The 25,464-nt window shown below is 42.8% G+C and overlaps 1 protein-coding gene across 2 annotated transcripts in view; it reads right to left on the reverse strand.

Moving 5' to 3' along the window:
• Positions 1 to 25,464, reverse strand: part of TRMT6 (tRNA methyltransferase 6) — an 81,118-nt gene that overhangs the window by 36,778 nt on the left and 18,876 nt on the right. Inside the window, exons 2-4 of one of the 2 annotated variants that reach the window (XM_029593496.1) lie at positions 22,460 to 22,464; positions 22,146 to 22,273; positions 173 to 282 (exon numbers count right to left, since the gene is read on the reverse strand). In XM_029593496.1, the coding sequence (XP_029449356.1) occupies positions 173 to 282; positions 22,146 to 22,266 (231 nt within the window). In that variant the 5' untranslated portion in view covers positions 22,267 to 22,273; positions 22,460 to 22,464. The remainder of the gene's footprint in view (positions 1 to 172; positions 283 to 22,145; positions 22,274 to 22,459; positions 22,465 to 25,464) is intronic. The other variant, XM_029593495.1, reaches the window with a different exon arrangement.

Genomic DNA, 25,464 nt, shown 5'->3' on the forward strand with positions numbered 1-25,464 from the left:
ACATATTCAATTTAATACAGTAAGCGTAAGCAACTATAATATAAAGACATATTTACACACTTACACTGACCAAATATTATTACATTGCTTCTACTATCTGCTTCATAGCAGAAAGATAAACCCTAGCCATACAGTAGCACAGGATATCATCAAAACTTTTATTAAATTTTACCTGGCCTTTAATGCCCTTCTCTTTCAAAGCTTCTATATCATCTCGCGTCAGCTTCTGAGACTTTCCATCATCAACTATGTAACGATTATCAGCACCTGCTTCTTTAGTTTCTAGAGAAAGAGACAGATATATAAAACTTACTGGATCTAAAAAAAAACAAAACCCCCAAAAAAACCCAAACCATTCACCTGGGCAAATGAAAAAAAAAAAAAAAAAAATCACACAACCGTAATCAAAGTATCGTCCACTGTGACAATACATTTGTATTTGTCTTTATCGCCCTGTATTTTTCTATGGATTGAAAATGAAGCACAATTCTGCTGATGCCAAAGTACCGATTTACTCAGGGGTAAAGGCAATTAACTTTTATGACACTTACTGAAAACTAACAATTAACTGTGAGAAATTAAAGGGCAGACATGAGAGATATTTAGCCCTACCAAAAGGAGTGGGATTTGGAAGTGATCATATCTGGCAAACTCTAGGTTTGTCACTGAGGGTAAAGAGAGGCAAAGGACAGGGTGCATAAGGTGTGATATAAGCTGCAGGAAAAAAAAGGCAATAACACCGTACAATTCACTGGCGAGACATCATCTGGAGTATTGTGTCCGATTCTGGAGGCATTATCTCCAGAACAACAAAGTGGCAAGGGGTCTATTAAAATGGTAGATAGTCTGCCCTATGAGATGTGCCTTAAGGACTTAAAATATATATATCCAAGAGGAGGAGGAGGAGGAGGAAAAGGGGCGATATAACTGAAAAAGGACAATTTCTTTACCTACTGGTTGAGTTTCTTGGTGTTCCACCATAATAGTCCAGACTATGGTTTAATGTCCTTCTTTACAGCAGACAGAGACAGTCAAAACCCAGACCATAATTTAGACAAAAGGGCTCATTACATGATAGATAGCTGCATCTTGCTCTTGAGCCTCAGTTATAAGAGCTTTCTGGCTATAAAATATACTTCAGCTTTCTTGGTTAATAACTTTATCTACATAAGCAAAGCAAGAGTTATCAAACCAGAATATTTTAACATAAGGTAGGCATACTTCTCCTAGATTTAGACATGAAAAATAAAAATGCATGTAAATCAGAGCTATTATGGTAGAACTTTGAGAAACCCAATTTGTCAAACATTCCACCTTCAATGGCCTGGACCAATGGACTTGCCACGGTAGTACCCTGAAGCCTTACCAGGAGGGAAAATATCTGCTGCTAGTTTAATAACTGCTGATAGAACCCTCCTTGTCAAGACACATGGGGGGATGCTTATGCAACTGATAAGGCCTTGAACAAGGAGGCTTAGGCAGTCCAGTGGTTGCTTTGAAAAGTTCCAAAGCAGAGGCAAATGATTTCTCTGCCCAGGACTTACCATGACTCTTGTGAAACATTTTTAACCAAACCAGGTAATTGACCCCATGGCACCTTAAGCCTTCAAATATATTGTCTTAACTACCTGAATAAGAATGGTTTTAAGGAAGAGGACTTTTCTAGCCCCACAATTACAAACAACAACAAAACAAATTTCTTAATCTAGAGGGTTTAACATTATCCACTTAAAGCTAAATATCCAAGGCACGTAGACACTTCCCAGGATCTAATACCAAACACGCTCAAGACCATGGGAGAGAAACTGATGGACACCCGGGTCATGGTGAGTACCATAGTCCGTTCATTCCCAGAATCCCCTGCAGAAAGCAAGAGCAAATCTGATTATTTAACTGCTGCTGCAAAAAAAGAAATCTTGAGATTTACGATTAAAATAAAAAAATCTCAAAGGCAGTATTGAAAGGCCTCTATTTTTGAACACAAAAAAATAGATTTAAAAAAAACCTGGTAGCCAATGGGCCCCAACAATTAGGAATTCCTATCAGAAGGGTGCAGTTGTAATGAAAAAAACAGAATAAAACCAAATCATAGAAGCTAGTGAATAATGCATCAAAATGGCATAAAAACACAGTTCCTAAGGAGAGAGAGCAGGAAGAGGATATCACTGCTGGGCAGGCTAGATGGGCCTTTCTGGTCTTTATCCACTGCCATTTAACTATGTAACTATTAACAACTCTGCCAACATTTGAGGGGTCAAGCCTGGCCACCTATGTTGCTTCTGCTCCTGTACTAGTTAACAGACTTGTTAAGGAAAGGATAGCCTTTCCGTTCTGGGTTCTGAAAGCTTTTTTGGTTCTAGTGCTTATATTTCAATTGATACACACACTTGTTATTGCTCTTATTGGGTTACTGTCCAGTAGACCCGTGCTGGTACTGGGACATGTTCCCAGTGAGCACTCTGCTGGTATCAGGATAAATTCTCAGGGATCAGCATCGACAATAGACTTATAACAGCAACAGTACCCGACTGACAGACGCTGCACTTACAAGAGCAGATATTATCTCTCTTATGAATGAGAGAAAGCCAACATCTCTAAAGCAGTGGCAGACATCCGTGGGGATATTAAAGCAATTAAATATTGTGTCAGTCAGAGAGAAATTAATACAGGAGAGCAGACTGTCTGCTTCTTTAACAAAATGAAAATTTTAGAAAGAAAGAGTCACAAATGATTGGAGCGCGCATCGGGATGAATTTGGAAAAAAAGGCAAAGGAGATCCAAGCCTAGGGGTTTTTGAAACAGACAGAAGCAAAGATTTGAAAGCTAAATGTCAAAGAAATATACCTTGGGAAGATCAGATAAAAAACACACCTATAGATGGAGAGAGAGTTCAGAGTACCCAAAGAGATCATAGAAACAGCAAAAGTACATTTGTATGCAAAGGTTTAGGCACCCCTGGTCAAATTCAATGAATCGCTAAGTGATCAGACGCTGACACAACCTCCAGATGGTAGAAAAGTTAAACCCGTCTTTCTGCAATGTTTCATGCAAAATTATTATTTGCTAATTTTAACGGATTGAAAACAGTAAAAAAAAGGTGATTTTGGCATGTGCAAAAGTCTGGACACCTCCTTTGATAGAATTAACAGCTTCCAAATGTTTCTCGTAGCCGGCTATGAATCTTTGAGGTCCATATTCAGCCACCACGCAGCTCTGCTGGTTAGCAACTTATGTATAAACTGGCTAACTTTAGGACAGCCCTTTGGCCTGACAAATCAGCCAGCAAACTCTGAATATTGAGTTAGACAGCTAATTTACCCAGCCAACTCGACTCCTTCCCGATCCGCCCATTCCTCACCCCAGACTTGAAGTGGCAGGTGCAGACTGCAGTCGGATATTCAGCGGCGCAACTTTGCTGGCTAAGTGCCGATTTGAATAGCAGGTTCTCAGTGTTCTTGATTTTAATATTCCCCCCTGCCCCAATCTTCCTTGCAGAACTCTTCTAAATCAGAAATATTATTTGATCTCCTTGCACGTACTGCATGTTTCAGATCTCCCCATAGATTTTCAATATTCAACTCTGTGGACTATGAAGGCCATTCTAAAACCTTCAGTTTATTTTCTACAAATACTAGGGATGTGCAGCCAAAAAGATAGTTTCATTTTGTTTCTTTTTTGTGTACACTAATCAAGACAAAACAAAAAAAACCATGAATGCACATCCCTAGCAAGTACTTCAGTGTTGATTTTGGATCTGTGTTTTGGATCGTCGTCTTGCTGAAATATTCAACCTCTTTTCAGCTTCAGTTTCTTCACGATCTGTGGAACATTAGCTTCTAGGATAGTGTGTTTCTCAACCACCCACACTGAGCAGCATTTCTACCAATCCACGGAGTAATAGTGATTACAGGAGGATGAGAAGGAAGCAAGACCTACTCTGTAGCTGCTTACACTGTACTGTACCCTGCACCACAGCCAGAGATGTTTCCTAACATCCGATCCCTCCACCCTACCCTGCAGACCTTTTTTTTCAGATGGGGTGGAAGTACTCCAGTGTCAGGTAAACTCCCCTGGCTGGGAGATTGCATGATTTTTTTTTTTTTTATTTCAGAGGACTATACCATTGGCTAGTTTGGAAAGAGAAGGGGCTTTTTTAAAAAACAAATTTTTAAACAAATTTTTCTTAAACTTGTGTGGTTGTGGCTGAACAGTTCAAATTTGTTTCATAGGTCCAAAGCTTGTTGCTCCAAATAGATTTATATTCTTCAAGGTTTGGTTTTGCATACTTTAGATGATGACTTTTGAGATAAGCATAGAAAAGGTTTCCATTTCAGAACTCTCCTATGCATATTATTGTTATGTAAGTAACGCTGTACTATAAACCTGTGGACAAGTACTCCAGCGTCAGGAGAACTTTTCAGCAGGTTGTTTGCAATGGTCCCTGGGTTCTATTTTGAAGATCTGACCAGTTTTCGAGCACTTCTATCAGTGATTTTTCTTGGTCTTCCAGATCTTGCCTTGACTTAAACAAGCCAATGTAACTTCCATTTCTTAACAATGTTTTTTGACAATTGAAATTGCTAGTTGGAAGCATTTAAAGAACTTTAAATAGCTTCCCTTTGCTTTGTAATAATGAAATATCTTCATTTTCAAATGCTCAGACAACTGCTTAGAGGAGCCCATGGCTGTTGAAAGTAGAGAGAACAATCACAACTTGAGAGATTAGAAGGATCAGAGTATTTGTTCAACTGTGAAATTGTCTTCACCTAACTAATCGTATTATGCCGTTGAACCTGGGCTGCTACACCTCAGGCTCAGCATAGTGTCATGTCCTCTGCGGCGATGTCCTGGCATGACTAATGGCATCCTGCTTTAGACAAGGTCACACAGCTCTCAGTTTTATAGGCCCAGCCTCCAGGATTTCCTCTAGCATAGACTAATGATATCAATGCTACTTTGAAATAAAAAGGAGGCTCGGTTGCCTTGCATGCCTGAGCAACAACCTTATGCAACCCTCAAACCCCTCCTGCATCTCACTGTCAGGGAAAAAAAAAAAAAAGTATGTTTCTTGGTTTTGAAACAAGCTTGGCTCAGTTCAAGGCTGAATGTCTCATGCACAGAGCCACAGAAGTGCTCAGAGAAACCAACTCCAGACTAAAGATAGTCTGCTATATGGCCTGATCCCTGAGGATCTGGACTGGCCTTCAGGGGATTAAAACAGCAGTGCTGGAACACCTGGAGGGTGTTCCCAAACTTTAGATGGTTTAGAGGCCAAAGGAAGGCATGGGATCCTGAAGAAGACCTGCGAGCTCTTCATTTGGATGCCCAATTTTCCAGTCTCACAAGGTCTTCCTGCAATTTATCACAATCCGCTTGTGATTTAACTACTCTGAACAATTTTGTGTCATCTGCAAATTTGATTGTCTCACTCATCGTATTTCTTTCCAGATCATTTATAAATATATTGAACAGTAAGGGTCCCAATACAGATCCCTGAGGCACTCCACTGTCCCCTCCCTTCCACTGAGAAAATTGCCCATTTAATCCTACTCTCTGTTTCCTGTCTTTTAGCCAGTTTGCAATCCACGAAAGGACATCGCCACCTATCCCATGACTTTTTACTTTTCCTAGAAGCCTCTCATGAGGAACTTTGTCAAACGCCTTCTGAAAATCCAAGTATACTATATCTACTGGTTCACCTTTATCCACATGTTTATTAACTCCTTCAAAAAAGTGAAGCAGATTTGTGAGGCAAGACTTGCCCTGGGTAAAAAGCCATGCTGACTTTGTTCCATTAAACCATGTCTTTCTATATGTTCTGTGATTTTGATGTTTAGAACACTTTCCACTATTTTTCCTGGCACTGAAGTCAGGCTAACCGGTCTGTAGTTTCCCAGATCGCCCCTGGAACCCTTTTAAATATTGGGGTTAAATTTGCTATCCTCCAGTCTTCAGGTACAATGTATGATTTTAATGATAGGTTACAAATTTTTACTAATAGGTCTGAAATTTCATTTTTTAGTTCCTTCAGAACTCTGGGGTGTATACCATCCGGTCCAGGTGATTTACTATTCTTCAGTTTGTCAATCAGGCCTACCACATCCTCTAGGTTCACCGTGATTTGATTTAGTCCATCTGAATCATTACCCATGAAAATCTTCTCCATTACGGGTACCTCCCCAACATCCTCTTCAGTAAACACCGAAGCAAAGAAATCATTTAATCTTTCCACAATGGCCTTATCTTCTCTAAGTGCCCCTTTAACCTCTCGATCATCTAACGTTCCAACTGACTCCCTCACAGGCTTCCTGCTTCGGATATATTTTTAAAAGTTTTTACTGTGAGTTTTTGCCTCTACAGCCAACTTCTTTTCAAATTCTCTCTTAGCCTGTCTTATCAATGTCTTACATTTAACTTGCCAACGTTTATGCTTTATCCTATTTTCTTCTGTTGGATCCTTCTTCCAATTTGTGAATGAAGATCTTTTGGCTAAAATAGCTTCTTTCACCTCCCCTTTTAACCATGCCGGTAATCGTTTTGCCTTCTTTCCACCTTTCTTAATGTGTGGAATACATCTAGACCAGGGGTGGGCAATTAATTTTCCCATGGGGCCGCATGAGAAATTGGGATGGTTTTAGAGGGCCGGACTAATATAATTAACTCAGTTCTCAATAGCCCTACTTATGAAAAGACAGCAGTTTACCACCAATGTATGTCCTCTGAGAAAACACAACAAATAAAACCGATACAAACGCTTACATGCTAGCAAAATATCTCATCTCGGTAACAGACACAGAACCGACCTAACATACTCCCAGGATCTGTAGTAATGCACATAAACTAATCCGCACACAGTTACACCTGTATTATGGAATACACTCAAACAGGAGCAACCCTATCTATGAAAAGGCAACACTACAAATATTACATCAGACCCTAAACACCAATACACCTCTTATTAGGAAAACAGAACTAACAAGCAGCTAGAGATCCCCAAACAGAAATAATTGTAAAACTATACTAATAAGCAGAATAAATGTTTCTAAACAGCTATGAACAGAATAACATCCAACAATTAAAAACTCATAAAAACTATTAAACATTCTCCAAACACCAATAAAATATTTCAAAAAAGCAGACATCACACAATTAAAATGGCAGTCAAGAAAAATAAACTTAAAGCCACCTTTACTTACCCCCTCCAGCAGCTCTCCTACTCCCCTTCCCTGCAGGCCATGGCACACACCAGAAGCAGCAGTAGAAGCTAAGCTCTATACTTATGGTCCTCTTCCTTAGTGCCCATGTCTCTCACACACACACACCATACCAGTCATGCCCCCATGACCAGTTTCTGTCTCTCACACACCAATCATCTCCCAAACAGTCTTTGGCACACAGACACCAGTCACCTTCCTGAACAGTTTCTCTCATGCCATACACACACACACACAGGCTTCCCACTCCCGTGTTCTACTTGCATATATGGTCTTCTCACTCTCATAATCACTTTCTCTGTCTCTCTCTCTCACACACACACACACTCACTCACCAGTCTCTCACTCCCATGCTTGTTCTCTCCACATGCACAGGCTTCTCATTCCCAAAATCACTTTCTTTCTCTCTCTCTCTCACACACACACACCCCCCCCCCCCGTTTAGATAACCTCTTTCACGTATCCCACTCTGATAATTTTACTTATATAATCTAATCTGTTATTTGTATGTTCTGAATGTTCCTTATTTAATTATGCAATAATTGTAAAGCCTGTTGCTAAGTTCTGTTCTATGTAAACCGACGAGATGTTCCCAACGTTCGTCGGTATATAAAAGTTATTAAATAAATAAATAAATAAATAAATAAATGTTCTCTTTCAGATATACCGGCTTCTCCCTCCCATGATGTGTCTCACACACACCCGGGTTTCTCACTCCCATGCTCACTCTTCACATGCACAGGCTTCTCATTCCCATAATCACTTTTTCACTCTCTCTCTCTCTCACACACACACACACACACACACACACACACCAGTCACCTGATCTCACTCATGCATACACACACACACAGGCTTCCCACTACCAAGTTCTATTTCAGATATAGAGGCTTCTCCCTCCCATGCTGTGTCTCACACACACCCAGGTTTCTCACTCTCATGCTCACTCTCTTCTCATGCACAGGCTTCTCATTCCCATAATCACTTTCTCTCTGTTACACACACACCAGTCTCTCTCATTTCCATGCTCACTCTCCACGTGCACAGGCTTCTCATTCCCTGAATCACATTCTCTCACATTCACACACACCAGTCTTTTTCTCTCACACACACAGTCACCTTACCAAGCAGTCTCTCTCTCTCATGCATGCACACTCACCCAGGTTTCTCACTCCCACAACTGCAGGCTTCTTATGCCCATGCTTTCCCACATACCCAGACTTCTCACTTCCATGCTTTTTCTCTCTCACACACACACACACACACACACACACACACACACACACACATCAGTCACCTCCCTGACTAATGCCTCACACTCTCACATACACATCAGTCATCTCCCTGAGCAATCACTTTCATTGTCTCTCACATACACACACACATCAGCTCTCTGACCACTCAATCACACACAGGCTGGCTGGCTGCTTCTCACTCTCTCTTACTCACTTCCTCTTCCCCCTACATATGTCACGGAGTTTTTTGCCGGTCTGCGGCGCGCGCTCCCGGTCTCTCCCGCTGCCGTTGCCGCTGGGCTGTCAGCACGTTCAAGCCCAGTGGGAACGGCAGCGGTGTTGGAAGAAGCTGTGGCACCCGCGGCTGGCCTTTTCTTCTTCCCGCGCCTGCCCCCCCCTCCCGTGACCCGAAACAGGAAGTGATACACGGAGCGGTGCGCGGGAAGGAGAAAGAGCCGTGCCGCGTCGGCTGCAGCATCGGTCCCCGAGCAATTGAACCAGCTGGCAATCGAGAAAGGAGTCAGCAGCATGAGCCCCCGCAGACCAAGAAAGAAGAATCCCTTCGGCCGCGGGAGGCTCATGCTGCTGACTCTTCTCGATTGCCGGCTGGTTCAATTGCTCGGGGGCTGATGCTGCAGCCGACGCGGCACGGCTCTTTCTCCTTCCCGCGCACCGCTCCGTGTATCACTTCCTGTTTCGGGTCACGGGAGGGGGGGGGGGCAGGCGCGGGAAGAAGAAAAGGCCAGCCGCGGGTGCCACAGCTTCTTCCAACACCGCTGCCGTTTCCACTGGGCTTGAACGTGCTGACGGCCCAGCGGCAACGGCAGCGACCGGGAGCGCGCGCCGCGGACCGGCAAAAAACTCTGTGACATATGTAGGAAAGAAACTCGAGCGAAGACACGCTGCCCGATTGGCCGGTGCTGGGCAAGGCTTGCCCAGCACCGGCCAATCGGACAGCGTGTCTTCGCTCGAGTCACTCCCTCCTCCCCCCCCCCCCGGACGCTGTAAAAAAAAAAACCAGTTCATTCTCCGCTCCCTCGCTCCCCGATTGGCCGGCCAATCGGGGAGCGAGGGAGCGGAGAATGAACTGCTGCCTTCCCTCTGCAAGGGAAGGCAGCAGTGCCTCATTCCCCGTCTGCTCTCAGCAGTGGGCGGGCTGGATTCAGCCCGCGGGCCGCCCCTTGCCCAGGTCTGATCTAGACTGTGCTTCTAGAATGGTATTTTTTAACAATGACCACGCCTCTTGGACATCTTTTACTTTTGTAGCTGCTCCTTTCAATTTTTTTCTAACAATTTTTCTCATTTTATCAAATGTAACAAAGGACTGATCAGCAACAAATGTGCTGGTTGTCATGTTCACACACACAAATAAAAGGAACCTACTGGAAAGAAGTACACAGGGATATCTGGCAACTCGTAGCATTCTCTCCCTAGGAAGAGGGAACTGGCAATAAACTAACTACTGAACATTAAGCAAGATTGATTTTGAACGCACTAAGATATTTGCTGGCTATTGAATACATTTTACTAGATTTTGACAAATTGGCTTCATGTGCATCTCTTCCTGTCAGTCAGGTTCTGGTAAGAAAGAGAAAATTCTAATTATAGCAAAACCTGGGGACAAGCATCTGGAAGGTTTAGCCCAGAATTAGCCTTCTAATTCCTCACCCCTAGCAGGAAGGACAGAAAAAGAAAGGGCTAAACACACACAAAAAGGCAACATACATGACAACAATAACAAAATCAAACAAACCAAAAAGGTACATAAATTAACCAAAGTAAAATCCAGAAGTGAGAGATGCTCAGATGGCATTAAATTTGGGTAAAAGTCCAGGAGAAGATTGTTCCCTATTAGCTTTTACAACTGCTACTGATCATTTCTTTCGCACTACCAGATGTACGTGGTGCTAGACAGCAAAGCATTCTATTCAGAGGTGGCTCCAGGCTAAATTTCCTTTTTAATGAGATATGGGGGTAGGGCGAGGGGTAATTCCCCTTTGGTGGAGTCTACGTAGGCTAACACATCAACCAGGCCAGGATCCTACACAATACAGCTCTTATCCCATTTCACTTTTAGAACAGTGACATTAGAATATTTGTAAAGATCAAAACAAACTGATGCAATATTGGCACGCAAAAAACAGGCGCTGATGATTTCTAACGCGAGCCCATCCTCCTCTCCTGGGCGCTTTTTAAAATCTGTGCAAAGCCATGGATTAGGAAAATGGACGCTCGCTAATAGAGCATCTGTTTTCCTAACTTGACTGTTAAAGACTTTTTTTTTTAAATTTGTGTCACTCCTTTTTTCAGTTCCCCTGACTTAATATCACCATGTCCAAACCAGCGTGTAGCTAATAGCACTCCTCACATGTAAATGTTATGTTGATGAGGCTATTAACTATTCCCCCCCTTATGGAAAAAATAAATGTGTGCCCTATATGCACATTTTTACTCTCAAAAATTAATGCCAGCCAGCTGGTATTAAATCTTGAGGAACCCCCAAAAGTTTAAAAAAAACAAAAAGCAGAAAATCATGGTGATATTAAGTTGGAGGAACTACAGAAAAGCAGTATTTTCTGCTTTAACTAACTTTTGGGGGTTCAAGAATTAATGCCAGCTGGCTGGCATTAATTTTTGAGAGTAAAAATGTGCACATCGGGCACACCTTTATTTTTTTCATAAGGGGGGGGGGGGAATAGTTAATAGCATTTTGCATAAGGGGTTATGGACGCACATCACCCACGGGTTTAACCTATGTGCTAGCCTACACATATGGTATTGCATTGGCATTTCAGTGAGGTGGTTGGAGCATTATTTGCCTTTACTGATTAACAAAAATCATACTAGATTTGTAAGGAAACAGCAGGGTGCAATTAACATTAGAAGATTAGTAAAACGTCATACATATTGCTAAAGAAAGCCAGCAGGAGTCACTATTACTCTCCACTGGCATAATACAAGCATTTGACATAGTAAAATGGCCTTTCTTGCAATCTGTGCTAAAGGCATTTAGATTTGGATTGAACTTCAGACGCTAGGTGGATAATTTCTATTTGGCTACAAAAGGTAGAATGAAAGTTTAATGGGGTATTGTGCAGGGAATTTCATCTAAAACAGATGAACTAGGCAAGGGTGCCTCTCACCATTATTTGTCTTGCTGATTTAAAAAAAAAAAAAAAAAAAAAATTAATAAAAAAATCAGTCAGAAATTTAGGGCATACTGGGGAAAGAAAGAGAAAAGCATAAAACCATGCTTTCTATGGCTGATATATTCTTGTACAAAATCCTACGAATGCTATTTAAGATTCTGGAGTACTGGATAAAATTTGGCTAAATGCCCAGTTTTAAATAAAATTACAAGCAAGAGATATTGCATTAAATAACTGTTCAAAGGCTCAGGGACACATTAGAAGGGAGTGTGTAGGACCCCTATTTTACTTAGGGAGCTTATATTCCTCAAATTCTAAACCAAGGAGAAATGCCACTGCAGAGGACAGCCTGCGCCAAAGGATGCTGCTGCTGCTTTGATTGGCCTATGCCTGAGAGATCCGTGGCTGAGGGGAGACATTGCTGCAGAAGCAGGCCTGAACCTGAAAAGAGGTACCCTCAATGCAGCTTGCTCGGACCCTGAGGAGAGACGTCTCAGTCCAGGGCTGCCCCCTGCCACCAGGGCACATACAGGAGGTGAGGTGGATGGATAGTGGCTGGATGGAGAGGGGGAGAGAGTAACTGAAATGATGGGGAGAGCAAAGATTTTTAAAAATGGTGGAAAAATCATCACGCAACTCCTCAAAATAGGTAAAATAAAAACTAGCAAAATAAGTGTAAGCATCCCTTCCCCCCCATAAACATAAAAATAAGACAAGAAAAAAAAAAAAGAGGGTTTTATTGTGCTAGAGAAAAAAAAATGCCCCTAGCCCCTAAATTTGTTTTGGCTGCTGCCCTATATTTCCACCCCTGCCTAGTAGAATATGTTTGCCACATTTTCTAATGAATTACCTTTTAAAGCTTACTGCAATTTGCATATGCTTTAATAAAACATTTTAAAATCATAAAGACAATAAAATATGGAATGCTGCATGAAAGCTCTGGAATTTACCAAGTCTTCTACAATAGAAAACATCCACTAAAAGGTGAGTAAAAATTATCAGACACTTCCTAATACAACTGAAAGAGCAAACTGGTTAAATGCAATATTTGCATCTCTCCCAGAAGTAACCATTGCGTTGTGAAATGAGCCAGCTGAGGTGTATATTCAAGAAAGAGTTCTTTTGAAAAGGTATTTCTGTGAGTAAAATGCTGCTTGAACCACAGACATAGCCTTTTACAAGAACTGCCCGCCCAGATGAGTGAATTTACATGTGTATGCCCCGTCTGTGCACAAGTTTACCTGAACTGAGCAGAGGTGTTGAGGAGGGAGCTGCCATTCACACGCATAGTTTTCTATTTTTTTTTTAAAAGGCACACAGAGAAATTTGCAAGGGAAAATGTCTATGCCCAATGTCTGCAGCTAGTTTTGGTAGTAGAATTTTCTGCGCAACCTTATGCACGCAATGGAGAAATTACTTACCCGATAATTTCGTTTTCCTTAGTGTAGACAGATGGACTCAGGACCAATGGGTATAGTGTACTCCTGATAGCAGCTGGGAGACAGAGTCAGATTTCAATCTGACGTCAGCCTACATATACCCGTGCAGGAAGCTCTGCTCTTCAGTATTCTCCTCGAAAAGCTATTGTGGATATATGTGTGTTTTAAAAACTTGATTAATTTGGCTAACTTGATTAATTGGACTGGTTGAACTAATTTCCAACTGGAGACCGCTAGTGCACTCAACTGAAAAACACAGATACCCGGCAACTATGGCTGTCTTAACTAGGGGTAATACCTGGCTTACCCGTGCTTGTCTTGCTCTCTGGGATTGTCACCCGAGGTTTCCGGATTTTGGGGCAGCCGTGGGCGGCATGCGGAGTCTATCTGTCTACACTAAGGAAAACGAAATTATCAGGTAAGTAATTTCTCCATTTCCTAGCGTGTAGCAGATGGACTCAGGACCAATGGGATGTACAAAGGCTACTCCCGAACCGGGTGGGACACTGCCTGTGGCCCACTTCGTACTGCCCTTGCAAATGCTGTGCCCTCCCGGGCCTGAACATCCAGGTGGCAGAACCTCGAGAAGGTGTGAATGGAGGACCAAGTCGCCGCCCGACAGATGTCTGCGGGTGACAGCATTTTAGTTTCTGCCCAGGACACTGCCTGGGACCTTGTGGAATGGGCCTTGACTTGTAGAGGTGGAGACTTTCCTGCCTCTAAGTAGGCCGCTTTGATTACTTCTTTGATCCCGCTTCCCCTTGTTTCTTCCCGCTATGAAGTACGAATAGGTGGTCCGTCTTTTGTACGGATTCCGATCTTTCCAGGTATCTGACTAGGAGTGTCTGCCGACGTTAAGATGGCAAAGAAGGCGTGAGTCCTCAGAGTCCTTATGCTCGTCTGGAGATGGCAGCGAGATGGTTTGGTTTAGATGGAAATGAGAAACCACCTTTGGAAGGAAGGAGGGAACAGTGCGGAGATAAGAGTGATCCCACCTTGAATTTTATTTATTTATTTATTATTTTTATATATCGATGTTCCTGTATAATATACATATCACACCGGTTTACAAGGAAATAAAACTGTCGCCTCGCGGGCGGCTTACATTAAAACGAATAAGGAACTTACAAATAAACATACAAAGAACAATCATAGAACAATCATTTCTAATTAAGTGACAGTCAGAGAACTAATCTGAAAACCTATGTACAGAAGGAGATCTATGTTCTTCTGGCCCTTAGCTCTCCTGGAATGCTTGGGCGAAAAGCCAAGTCTTTAGCTTCTTTTTGAATTCCATATGGCACGATTCAAGGCGAAGGTCTGGAGGGAGCGAATTCCAGAGTGTGGGGCCCGCTGTGGAAAGTGCACGTTTCCTCAGGGAGGTTTTTGCCGGCTGGGTGCGTAGCATGTTCTTGTAGGCGCTTCTAGTCTGTCTTTTGGAGGAGTGCAGCTGGAGTTGAAAGGTTAGGTTGAGAGGAGCGATGTTGTGTAGGGCCTTGTGTGTCATCATAAAGGTTTTAAAGTGAATCCTGTGTTTGATCGGTAGCCAATGAAGGTGCTGGAGGATGGGGGTGATATGATCCCTTTTTTTGGTGTTTGTGAGAATTTGGGCCGTAGCGTTCATGACCATCTGAAGTGGTTTGGTGGTGCTAGCGGGGAGTCCCAGTAGGAGTGAGTTGCAGTAATCCAGTTTCGGGAGGATGATGGCTTGTAGTACTAGGCGGAAGTCTCTGTGGAGTAGTAGTGGTTTTAATTTTTTTAGCACTTGCAATTTAAAGAAACATTCTTTTGTGGTGATGTTTACAAAATTGCTGAGGCTGAGTCTGTTGTCAAGGAGTACACCCAGGTCTTTTACTTGTGTGGAAGTGGTGTCAATGGTGATAGGATCTTGGCTAGCAGTAGGAGGGATGAGTGGGTTGAGATTTTCTGGAGCTATAATGAGAATTTCAGTTTTATTAGTGTTTAGTACCAGGTTGAGGCTTGTGAGAAGGTTTTTGATTGCTGAGAGGCAGTTGTTCCAATAAGACAAGGTTTTATGGATAGATTCCGTTATGGGGATGAGTATTTGTATGTCATCCGCGTATAGGTAGTGTATTAGTAGTTTGAGGTTGTTTAGTAGGTGACAGAGTGGGAGAAGATAGATATTGAAAAGTGTGGGAGAAAGGGATGATCCTTGAGGTACCCCCGACTTTGATTCCATAGGATGAGACTCTTTGTTATTTATCTTAACCTTATAAAACCTGTTTTCGAGAAACGATTTGAACCAATCAAACGCTGATCCTGTGATACCGATGTCCGTAGACGTTGGAGGAGGCACGAGTGGTTCACAGTGTCAAACGCTGATGAGAGATCTAAAAGTGCAAGGAGGCACGGTTGACCTTTTTCCATATTAAAGAGAATTGTGTCTGATAGTGAGGCTAGTAGTGATTCAGTGTTCCGTGTCTTACGAAAACCGAATTGGTTTGCGGTGAGGATGTTGTTTTCTTCCAAGAATTCTGAGAGTTGTCTGTTTACAATTTTTTCCATGATTTTGGCAATCATAGGTAGGTTAGCTATGGGTCTGAGGTTGGCTGGGTCAGCGGTGGAAAGGTTGGGTTTTTTGAGGATAGGTTTGAGCATTGCTAACTTGAGTTGGTTAGGGACTTGACCTTCAGAGAGAGAGAGCAGTTTATGATGTCTGCAATGGGTTTAGCGATGATATTAGGGATGGAGCGCAGCAGATTGTAAGGAATGTGATCTGAAGGATGTGACGATGGTTTTATCTTCTTAAGTATGTTCTCTATTTCTAAGGTGGAGGTTGGTTTGAGAGTATCCAGTTCTGCTAGGGTAGCGTGCATTGGTTGAGAACTGGAGGTGAATGAGTGATTCGGATGCAAGGATGGCCCTTTGAGGGGGGCGACGAGTGTGGTGATTTTTTTGTCAAAGAAGTCCGCCAGTTCTTTGGCTTTGTTGAGAGCTTGTTCATCTGGAATGATGGGCGTGGATGGTTTGGTGAGTGCTGATACATAGGTGAACAAAGCTCTTGAGTCAAAGATGAAGTGGTGGATCTTTTTGGAAAAGAATTCTCTTTCTTTGTTTTATTGATGTCATTTCTATATGAGTTTAGGCAGGATTTGTAATTTAGGAGGGTTGTTGTAGATGGGTTTTTCCTCCAATTATGTTCCTTACCTCTGAGCTCCTGTTTGCGCGATTTCAGCTCGGTGGTGAACCAAGGTTTCCTGTTGTCTTTGTCCGGAAGAGATTTTGTTGTTAAGGGGCACACTTGGTCTGCTACGTTATTAGTGATGTTGAACCATGATGTTGTGGCGGCGTTGGCGTCCGATAGGTCTAGATGAATCAGTTCCTTAGCGAGATGTGAGCCGAGGCGGTCTCCGGAGCAAGGTTTCCTGAAGGATATTGATAATGAGTGAAGTTTGTGGAGGGTGCTCCTTAATCTCTAGCACCGAGGAGATGATTCGGTGGTCTGTCCATGGTACAGGTAGACAGGTTGGGTTGGTGTGTGGAGATATTCCTTCGTTTATGAAGATTAGGTCTAACGTGTGACCTGCTTTGTGGGTGGGCTTGTTGACAATTTGTCTAAAACCCATATGGCTGAGAGAAGAGAGTAGTGTTTCACAGTTGGTAGAGCGAGGTTGTACGTCTACATGAAGGTTGAAATCACCCATCAGGATGGCTGGTTTTCCGGTATTGAGGTGTTTTGCTGCTATTTCAATGATAGGGGATGGGTCTGTCTCTAGTAATCCAGGGGGAGCGTAGATTAATCCTATTGCTAGATGTTTTGAGTTGAATAGGGCAAATTCGATGTTGGCTAAGTTGTTGGTGACCTGCAGGGTCAGGCCTAGCTCTTTTTTGGCTGCGAGGAGGAGCCCTCCTCCTCTTTTTTTGAGTCTGGGAATAGAGAGGACGTCGTAGGCCTGAGTGGGAAGTTGATTTATTAGGACGGTGTCGGAGGCTTTTAACCATGTTTATGTGATAGCACAGATGTCTGGTTTAGAATTGGAGAGGTAATCGTTAAGTAGATGAGTTTTCTTGGAGATGGATTGTGCACTGAATAGAGTCATAGAGAAAAGAGTCAGGCCGAGTAGTTGGGTGACCGGTGTCAGCAGGATGGGCCTGAGACTCTGTTGGCGGTTGTGAAGTAGGGTGTGGGGCTTTGGAGCTCTCCTCATGAGGTTGTAGATAGTAGGAATTGTGAGTGAGTGCATGGTGGCTAGAGGGGAGGGTGCAGAGGAACGGGTCAGAAGCGTCAGGGTGGGTATGTAAACTGCAGACTTGGTAGTTAGTCTCAGACCTTGTTCCCTGGGTGGGAAGTCAGATAGTGGCGGAGGGATCAATAGCGCCTATAAGGTGGAGGAATCCTGAATGAGGTGGGGGTAACCGTGTAGGCCTTACCCTGACTTGTTATAGCGCTGGGTGAGCATGAGGATAAGGAGGAACTACCGTATTTTTCGCTCCATAAGACGCACCTGACCATAAGACGCACCTAGGATTCAGAGGGGTAAAATTAAAAAAAAAAAAAAATTGTGCTAAACCGGCTCTGCGTCTGGGCGTCTTATGGAGCAAATTAGGGGAGTGCATAGCTTTTTTTTTCCTCCCCATTTTGTTTTCGGGTCTGGGGAGGGCCATTTCGGTCCACTCCCCAGATCAGAAAACTTTTCTTTCTCTGGGAACCCCTCCCCCCCCCCCCAAAAAAAACCCCATCCCAACCCTTTAAATTAACAACCCCCACCATCCTGACTCCCCCAAGACCTGCCGACTTAATTTACCACAACCCCCCACCCTCCTGACCCCCCCAAGACCTGCCAAACGTCCCTGGTGGTCCAGGAGCGGTCTGGGAACTATCTCCAGGGCGTGGGCCGTCAGCTGCCAGTAATCAAAATGGCGCCGACGGCCCTTTGCCCTCACTATGCCACTGGGACCGACCGCTGCTATTGGTCGGTCCCAGTGACATAGTGAGGGCAAAGGGCCGTCGGCGCCATTTTGATTACTGATAGCCGACGGCCCACGCCCTGGAGATCGTTCCCGGACCGCTCCTGGACCCCCGCTGGACCACCAGGGACGTTTGGCAGGTCTTGGGGGGGTCAGGAGGGTGGGGGGTTGCGGTAAATTAAGTCAGCAGGTCTTGGGGGAGTTGTTAGATTTTTGTTTGTTTTTTTTTATATTCGCTCCATAAGACGCACATACATTTTCCCCCCACTTTTGGGGGAAAAAAAGTGCGTCTTATGGAGCGAAAAATACGGTATGTTGTAGAGCCTAAGGAAGGGTACTGCAAACTCCTGTTGGAGGGGTGAGCCTAGGGCTCTGGGGTTTGGATGGGAGGAAGTTGTAGTACTGGACCCACTTCAAAAGGTAGGTCAGAGTCAAATTTCAAGAATAGGGGCTGTCCTGCAGGGCTGCACTAAGGGGCGCACAAAGGGGCGGGCCCCTTTGTCGCTCGGTGCGCGGCGCCGTCCGGTCAGGGATTTAAATGCCTCCGGGGCCGCGTCTGATTGGCTGGCGCATCAGTTCCTGTGGGCTGGTCCCCGGAGGGACTGGCTGGAGACGGAGATTGGTGGTGGTGTTGACGGCGGTGGATGGCCTCGCGATCGGCCTGTGGACCTACCGAGGGTGAGTGTTTAATTAAGAGGCCTTACCCCGGTGGGTTTGCGGCGCCGATAGCGCAGGCCTGCCCTCGAGGTGGTAGTCGTCGGTCCGAGAAGGAAGAAGCGAAGGAAGGAATTTTCTTCCTAGTTGTCCAGGTCTCTGGGGTCTGACCAGCAGCTGCAGGCATTCTTACCATGATACTAACATATGTTCTGCATTCCTCATTGCAACACCTGCTTTCTGAATCCCAATTCCTGCACTAACTTCTGCTCACGACAGGTGGATTTTCTGCAACCATAAGTTGCTGGTTTTTGGAATAGCACTGCTTTGTAATGGTGTTTATATTCTTTTATATTATCTTCTAGAAAGCCTCAACTGCCTGATAAATATGATGGAATGCCTCTGTCTCCAACTGTGACTAATTATCACATCAAATCCTAGGTGTGAGAAAGAATACTTTTAGATTTTTTATTTATTTATTACCAGTCACTCACAGGGACAAAATTGGATTTTCTATGAACAGCAAATCCCCTCAGGACATTAGTTTAATCAAATGGACTTTTGAAGGAACATGTAGAGCCTCTTCTAGGAAGTCTGACAGCAGCGCCATCAGAGAAAGCTCAAAGCGTTTTGGAATATAAGACCAGACAGGTTCAGAGAATCCAGGAACACTATTTTATTTTATTTATATTGCATAAATCAAAAGAATACAAGCGATCAGGACTGGCATTTGATTTGAAGTAGATGTTCAAATCACTGAAACCGGTGTAAATACTAACATGTTGCTACACCTGAAACGTCAGTGTCTTCCTTAGCTGGAATCAGAAAATGATAGATGCTGAGCCTTCTGTCAAAAGGCAAAGGGGTAGATTTTGAGAGGTGCGCGCGGATTTTATAACATTCGCGCGCTTCCCCGGGACAGCGGCTAATGGCTGCTGTCCCTGCCAGCCTCCTTACTGCCCCTCTCTGACCAGACCACGCCCCCTCCCCCCCAGCCTGCCCCCTGCATCGTCACTTACGCGCGTGGCCGGGCCCTTTTAAAAATACGTGCATAAGTGACGATATTTGCATGAATGGCAGTTTTAAAATTTGACCAAAAGTGATTACTAATCCCTGTTTGTTATTAAAAAAAGAAACTTCTAATGCTTACATTTAGTCACCATAAACTTTGCATCTGTGCTTGTAAGACAGTTTTCAAATCTATTCCTTAAGTGAAGCTAAGGAAAGGGCTGCAGCATTGTAAGCAGGCAGCAGCTTGTTCTTTATATCAATTTGTGGCAAAATAAGTAGTTACAGTTTTCAGTCCTCAAGCATCTACAGATAACCAGTTAAGCTTTTAAGGAAGTTTAAATATTTTTTTTTAACAGACCAAGCTTTTCACAGACATGTACATTTTTAAGCTTTGGAAGACATGCAAGATAGCATTTAAAATGGTTGCAATCTCTAAGAAATGTTCTACACTCCAACAATAATCAATCACTAAAATTTTGCAAAAAAAAGTGGTAAAAGGAAGGCAGGGGAAATAATGTTTTGCTTGAAGGAAAGCAGCTCCCCCACCAAATTATTCATATCGCAACACTTTTGAGGTTTGTCTCAAACATGATAATTCCAGCTCAGAGACTCTAAGAAAAAAAAGCAAACAAACCTGTATGTACTGTGCAATTAACTATGGAGAAGTCTCCTTTGGAAAAATATGAAGGTGCTAAGCAGCCAAACACAAAAGATTCAATCTACTTGGAAAAGCCAGCTGAGCCCAGTACCAACAGATGAAGCGAACCGTCCCAGTGGTTACAGCAGCATGGGGAGGGGGAGTGTCAGGGGAGCAGCTGACAGAAATTCCAGCAAGTCTGAAACGCAAGTGTCAAGCCTCCAGCAGCTGAAGGAACCAGTAAAAACTTGCAGTGCATTAACCGTGGGGGCCAAGTGTCTTCTCTCTCTTGCCCATCATCTCTTAACTATGGGCCAAGGGTTTCCCTCGCATCGCTAAAACCTTGTAGGGCCAAGGGTTTCTTCTCTCTCTTAGCAGGAATCTTTAGCAGCGTTTTCTCCTCATCTCACGAGACACCTCTAAGATTTGGGGAGAGAGAGTGAGAGAGAGACACTGCTAGAAAGGGAAGTGAGCAAACCAGTTCTACAGTAACCAACAAGAGAGAAAAAATATTTACAAAATGAAAAAAGAAGCTCCACCCAGAACTAATCCGGTCTACTTTCCAGACATCCAGTCATGTGCATGAATTAAATCAAAAAAGCCAACCCTGTCAGAATCCTCATGTAACCTGACACATTTTCCAAATTTGGTGTTGAGAGGACACCAAACAGAAAAGTTATAGGGGGAAGGGGAAAGAGGACACATGGAGACACACATAAATGGAAAACGTATAATCCTTCTTTCCCTTTGAAAAGTACGCCAAAAAATGTCTTCTCTGTCTCTGCTAGAGAAAGAAGACTGGACGCAGTTAAGTATCTTACAATGAGCCCATCTGCCTGAACTTTGTCTACATCTGTTGGGAGAGCACAATACAGGGGGAACTTTCAAGAAAATCTCTTTCATGGACAAATACATAAGAGGAGTGCAATTTTCAGTGAAAAATAAAGTCTACAACTAAAGGGCATGATATGAAGCTGTATGGGGTAAGCTCTGGAGTAATGTAAGGAAGTGTAGCCTCATAGATTTGGAGGCTAATTTTTCCATCTACGGAAATGAGACAAAAACAACCCCCGACATCTTAATGCCAAAAAGCATGAGACAGGCACAGAAAATCCTTAGTGCTGAGAAAGCGATGATAAAACTGGAGATAAAGTAGGGTCTGTGGCTTTGAAATAAGTGGACAGACTGTATGGACCCAATAATAATTGTTGTAAATTTCTTGTTTTTCAGTGTTTTATTTCTGTGATTAAGCTTTTGTTTACCTAATAGCACAATTTTACTTTTTCTGTTTGTTTTTTTTAGTGCTATTCCCTTTATTTTTTCTGTTGCAGAATTTTAATAGGTGTTTGGAGAGGGCTCCTCATATATTTATTTATGCAAGTGACTCGTGGAGTGTGGCGAAGGTGTCATTTACCTTATAACAGTTAGTAGTAAGTAATCTAGGGTGAGTCAATACTATAATAGCATTCTTTATCTAATGTGAAGGCATACAGTAGTTCAGGGTTTAAGAGTCCTTCTCAAGGTTCTAATGTTTGACATGGGCTAGCATCAGGCAGACAACTCACTGAGGCTACGAGTACAAATGTCTCCGAAAGCATGTCCAGGTACACAGAGAGAAAGGTATTCAAGATGTTGCTGGTTTCTGTGCGCCAACAAGTTCAATAGGAAGCGGCACAGAGGAAGTGAGAGAGCAGCTAGATCTCATGAAATGAACTAAAGAAAATATTCAATTTACTTCATCTTAAACACTTTTCTCTCCTCCATCCCTCCCCCCAGATAAAGTATCGCTCGCCCTGCAGAAAAGCTTTATATCTTCATTACTGATGCTAAACTATGACTCTTACGCATCCCTCCGCAGTCCCAGCTTCAATTCATACCTGTAGTAGTCTCTGCCCGCTTCCTCCTTGGCTGCAGGTTCCCACCACCAGTTATGTCAAAGCTGGTTCCATAAAGATGTTCAATAGCATTATCCAGACAGATCCACTGTTTTTCAAACATAATTCTTCTGAAAGAACAAATACATATGTATTTATTTCAGTACTTTCATGGTGCCCAAAACTAGAGTACTGTATAGCAAAGTACATACAAATACAGAATCCCTAGCCTAAAGAGCTGCAACATAAGCAGATACCTCTCAGGGGATTTACTCAAAGTTATAGTGATTGTCAGTAGGAAGTTCTAGATTGCTTACTTCCTCTACATAAAGAAATAAATGATTTATTTTAAATTTCTAGCAAGTGATATCAGAAATATCCATGAAAACATTACCTATTATGCTAACTTGTTTCCATTATCATCACTGTTTTTCACCTAAATTTGGCGGGGGAAGGGGCTCAAGAATAATCAATTAACTTATCTGTAAACAGGTGCAAATGCACAGCAAGAGGACCTTGCAAGACTGGGCATCCAAATAGCAGATGGCATTTAATGTGGACACTTGCAAAATGATGCACCATAGTGAAAAGGAACCCAAACGATACAGTAGTTACATAATGCAAGGTTCTACATTGGCAGCCACCACCAAGGAAAAAGATCTAGGTGTCATCGTGGATTTATTTATTTGTTTTTATATACAGACATTCACCCAAGAGTATCACATCGGTTTACATAGTATTTAGTGAGATAGTGTGATAACAGGTCATACTATTTTTACATTGAGCCATTGTAAAATTACAGCGAAATAAGGTTTTGCAATGTATAAAATTCTTACATTGTAAATTAAAGGCGATTTGTTATCTTAACAATATAACAGCTAACGATGATTTGACTATTGAAAGTTCTCATTGTGGGTTATGTGCGGGGACTGGGGATCTGTTTGGTATTGGTTGTTGGGGATGGCATGGGGTTAACTGTTAGCTGGGTAGACTTTTTGGAATAGCCATGATTTTAGTGATTTCTTGAAGTTCTGTGATGAGGGTTCCATTCTGAGATTTGCGGGTAATTTGTTCCATAGTGCGGGGCCTGTTATTGAAATTGCTTGATTTCGCATTGAGGCAAGGTGGGCCTGTTTGCTGGATGGGATGGATATGTTGAAATCCTCTACCCAGTGTGCGGCGGCCAATAAAGCAAATAGAATGCTGGGAATTATTAGGAAAGACTTGGAGAATAAAATAGAGAATATCATACTGTGTGCAGTTCTGGTCACTACATCTCAAAAAAGATAAGGTGGAATTAGAAAAAGTACAGAGAAGGGGACCAAAATAATAAAGGGGATGGAATGATTTCCCTATGAGGAAAGATTAAAAAAATTAGGTCTCTTCAGCTTGGAAGAGAGACAGCTAAGGGGAGATTATGGTAAGAGGTCAATAAAATAATGAGTGGACTTGGACTGGAATGGGGAAACGCAAAGCAGTTTACACTTTCAAAAAGTACAAAGACCAGGGGACATGCAATGAAGTTACTAGGTAATACAGTTAAAACTAATAAGAGAAAATACTTTCTTTATTCAGTGCATGGAATTCCTTGCCAGAGGATGTGGTAAAAGCTGTTAATGTAGCTGGGTTTTAAAAAGGTTTGCACAAGTTTCTGGAAGAAAAGTCCATAATGTATTTATTTATTTAAAAAAAATTTTCTCTACTGTCATTTGGATGTGCACCATCACAACGGTTTACAAAAAGGCACATATAATTAATGTTCAGCTAGGGTAATACTATCTTACAAAGTGCCAATAATTTCTGTTACATGTTTCAATAATACAAACTAAGTGAAAGGTGACATGGTATTTGTCCATACAAATGATTACCAGGGTAACCATATAAAAGAGTTATACTTTATACTGGCTCTATCAAGTATTCAAATTAAAGTATGAGAGAAAATAATAAAATGTGCGAAAACGCATCTTGGTAACTTTGTGCTGTGTGTTGATGTTCTTTTGCCTGTTAGTTCATACTTCTTATTCCCTGTTTTCACTGTAAAAAGCTTTATTATTAAGGTGGACTTTGGGAAATCCACTGCTTATCCCTGGGATAAGCAACTTGCAATCTATTGAACTTAGGAATCCTGCTAGGTACTTGTGTCCTGGATTGGGCACTGCTGGAAACAGGAAGCTGGGCTTGATGGACCTTGGGTCTGAACCAGCTCAGTAAAACATGTTCTTATGTAATTTGATGATGTGGCCCACTACCCAGAGCTTTCAGCTGTACCTGAAATAGCTGATCAGACTGGGGATCTTCCTCTCCTCACCACCTCACCTCTCGATATGGCCCTCATTACTACTACCTGTGTGATCCAAATGCTGCATATGCATACACACATGGATGGAAAATTCCAGAACAACCTAAAACTTGGTGCCTGCTGCTGGCCCAGGCAAAGCTGCTGAGGCTAAACCCTGCCAGAATAGAAGACAGATTGGAGGGAAGGGGAAAGAGGCTAGAGGGAAGAGGGAAGAGAAAAATAGAAGTAAAACAAACCAAGCAAAAAAAAAAAAAATCCAGCAGGAGAGAGATCTCTTCCAGGAGGAGAAGCAGAAGTGATGATGTATGTAGAGAGAAAAATGAAGAGCAGCTGCCTACCACAGGAAGGAGAGAAAATTGCCAGTGACTGGACACAGGCTGTCAGATAAACGTCTGAGAGCAGGAGATAGAGAAGAGAAGCTGCCTATGATTATGGGGTCAATAGAAAGAGGAACAGCTAAACCAGCAAGAATAAGACAGAAGAGAAAAATTATAGGAAAATTGGTTCTTACCTGCTAATTTTCGTTCCTGAAGTACCACGGATCAGCCCAGACAAGTGGGTTTATGCATCCCTACCAGCAGATGGAGGCAGAGAACAAAGCTTTCAGGCACTGCTACATAACCAAGAGTGCCACCTGCAGTCCTTCAGTATTGACCTGCACCCAAGCCAAGATATCTGCCTTAATAAACCCCAATAAACCTGGGGCGAACAGATACTTAAAGACTGGAGCCCCCTGAAAAAAAACAAACCTAAAAACTATGTACACTTCTCATTACTCTGAGCATATCACTTATCAACTCAGCAGAAGAGAGGAAGTCTTTTGAAACATGGGGACGGGTCTCTGGACTGGTCCATGCTACTTCAGGAATGAAAATTAGCAATTAAGAACCAATTTTCCTTTCCTGTTCGTACCCCGGATCAATCCAGACAAGTGGGATGTACCCAAGCCCCTCTAATTCTGGGAGGGAACTCGAAAGACCTGCACCCAACACACTTTCCCCAAAAAAACGCCTCCTCTGGCGC

The sequence above is a fragment of the Rhinatrema bivittatum genome, chromosome 3, assembly GCF_901001135.1.
Source record: "Rhinatrema bivittatum chromosome 3, aRhiBiv1.1, whole genome shotgun sequence".
Taxonomy (NCBI): domain Eukaryota; kingdom Metazoa; phylum Chordata; class Amphibia; order Gymnophiona; family Rhinatrematidae; genus Rhinatrema; species Rhinatrema bivittatum.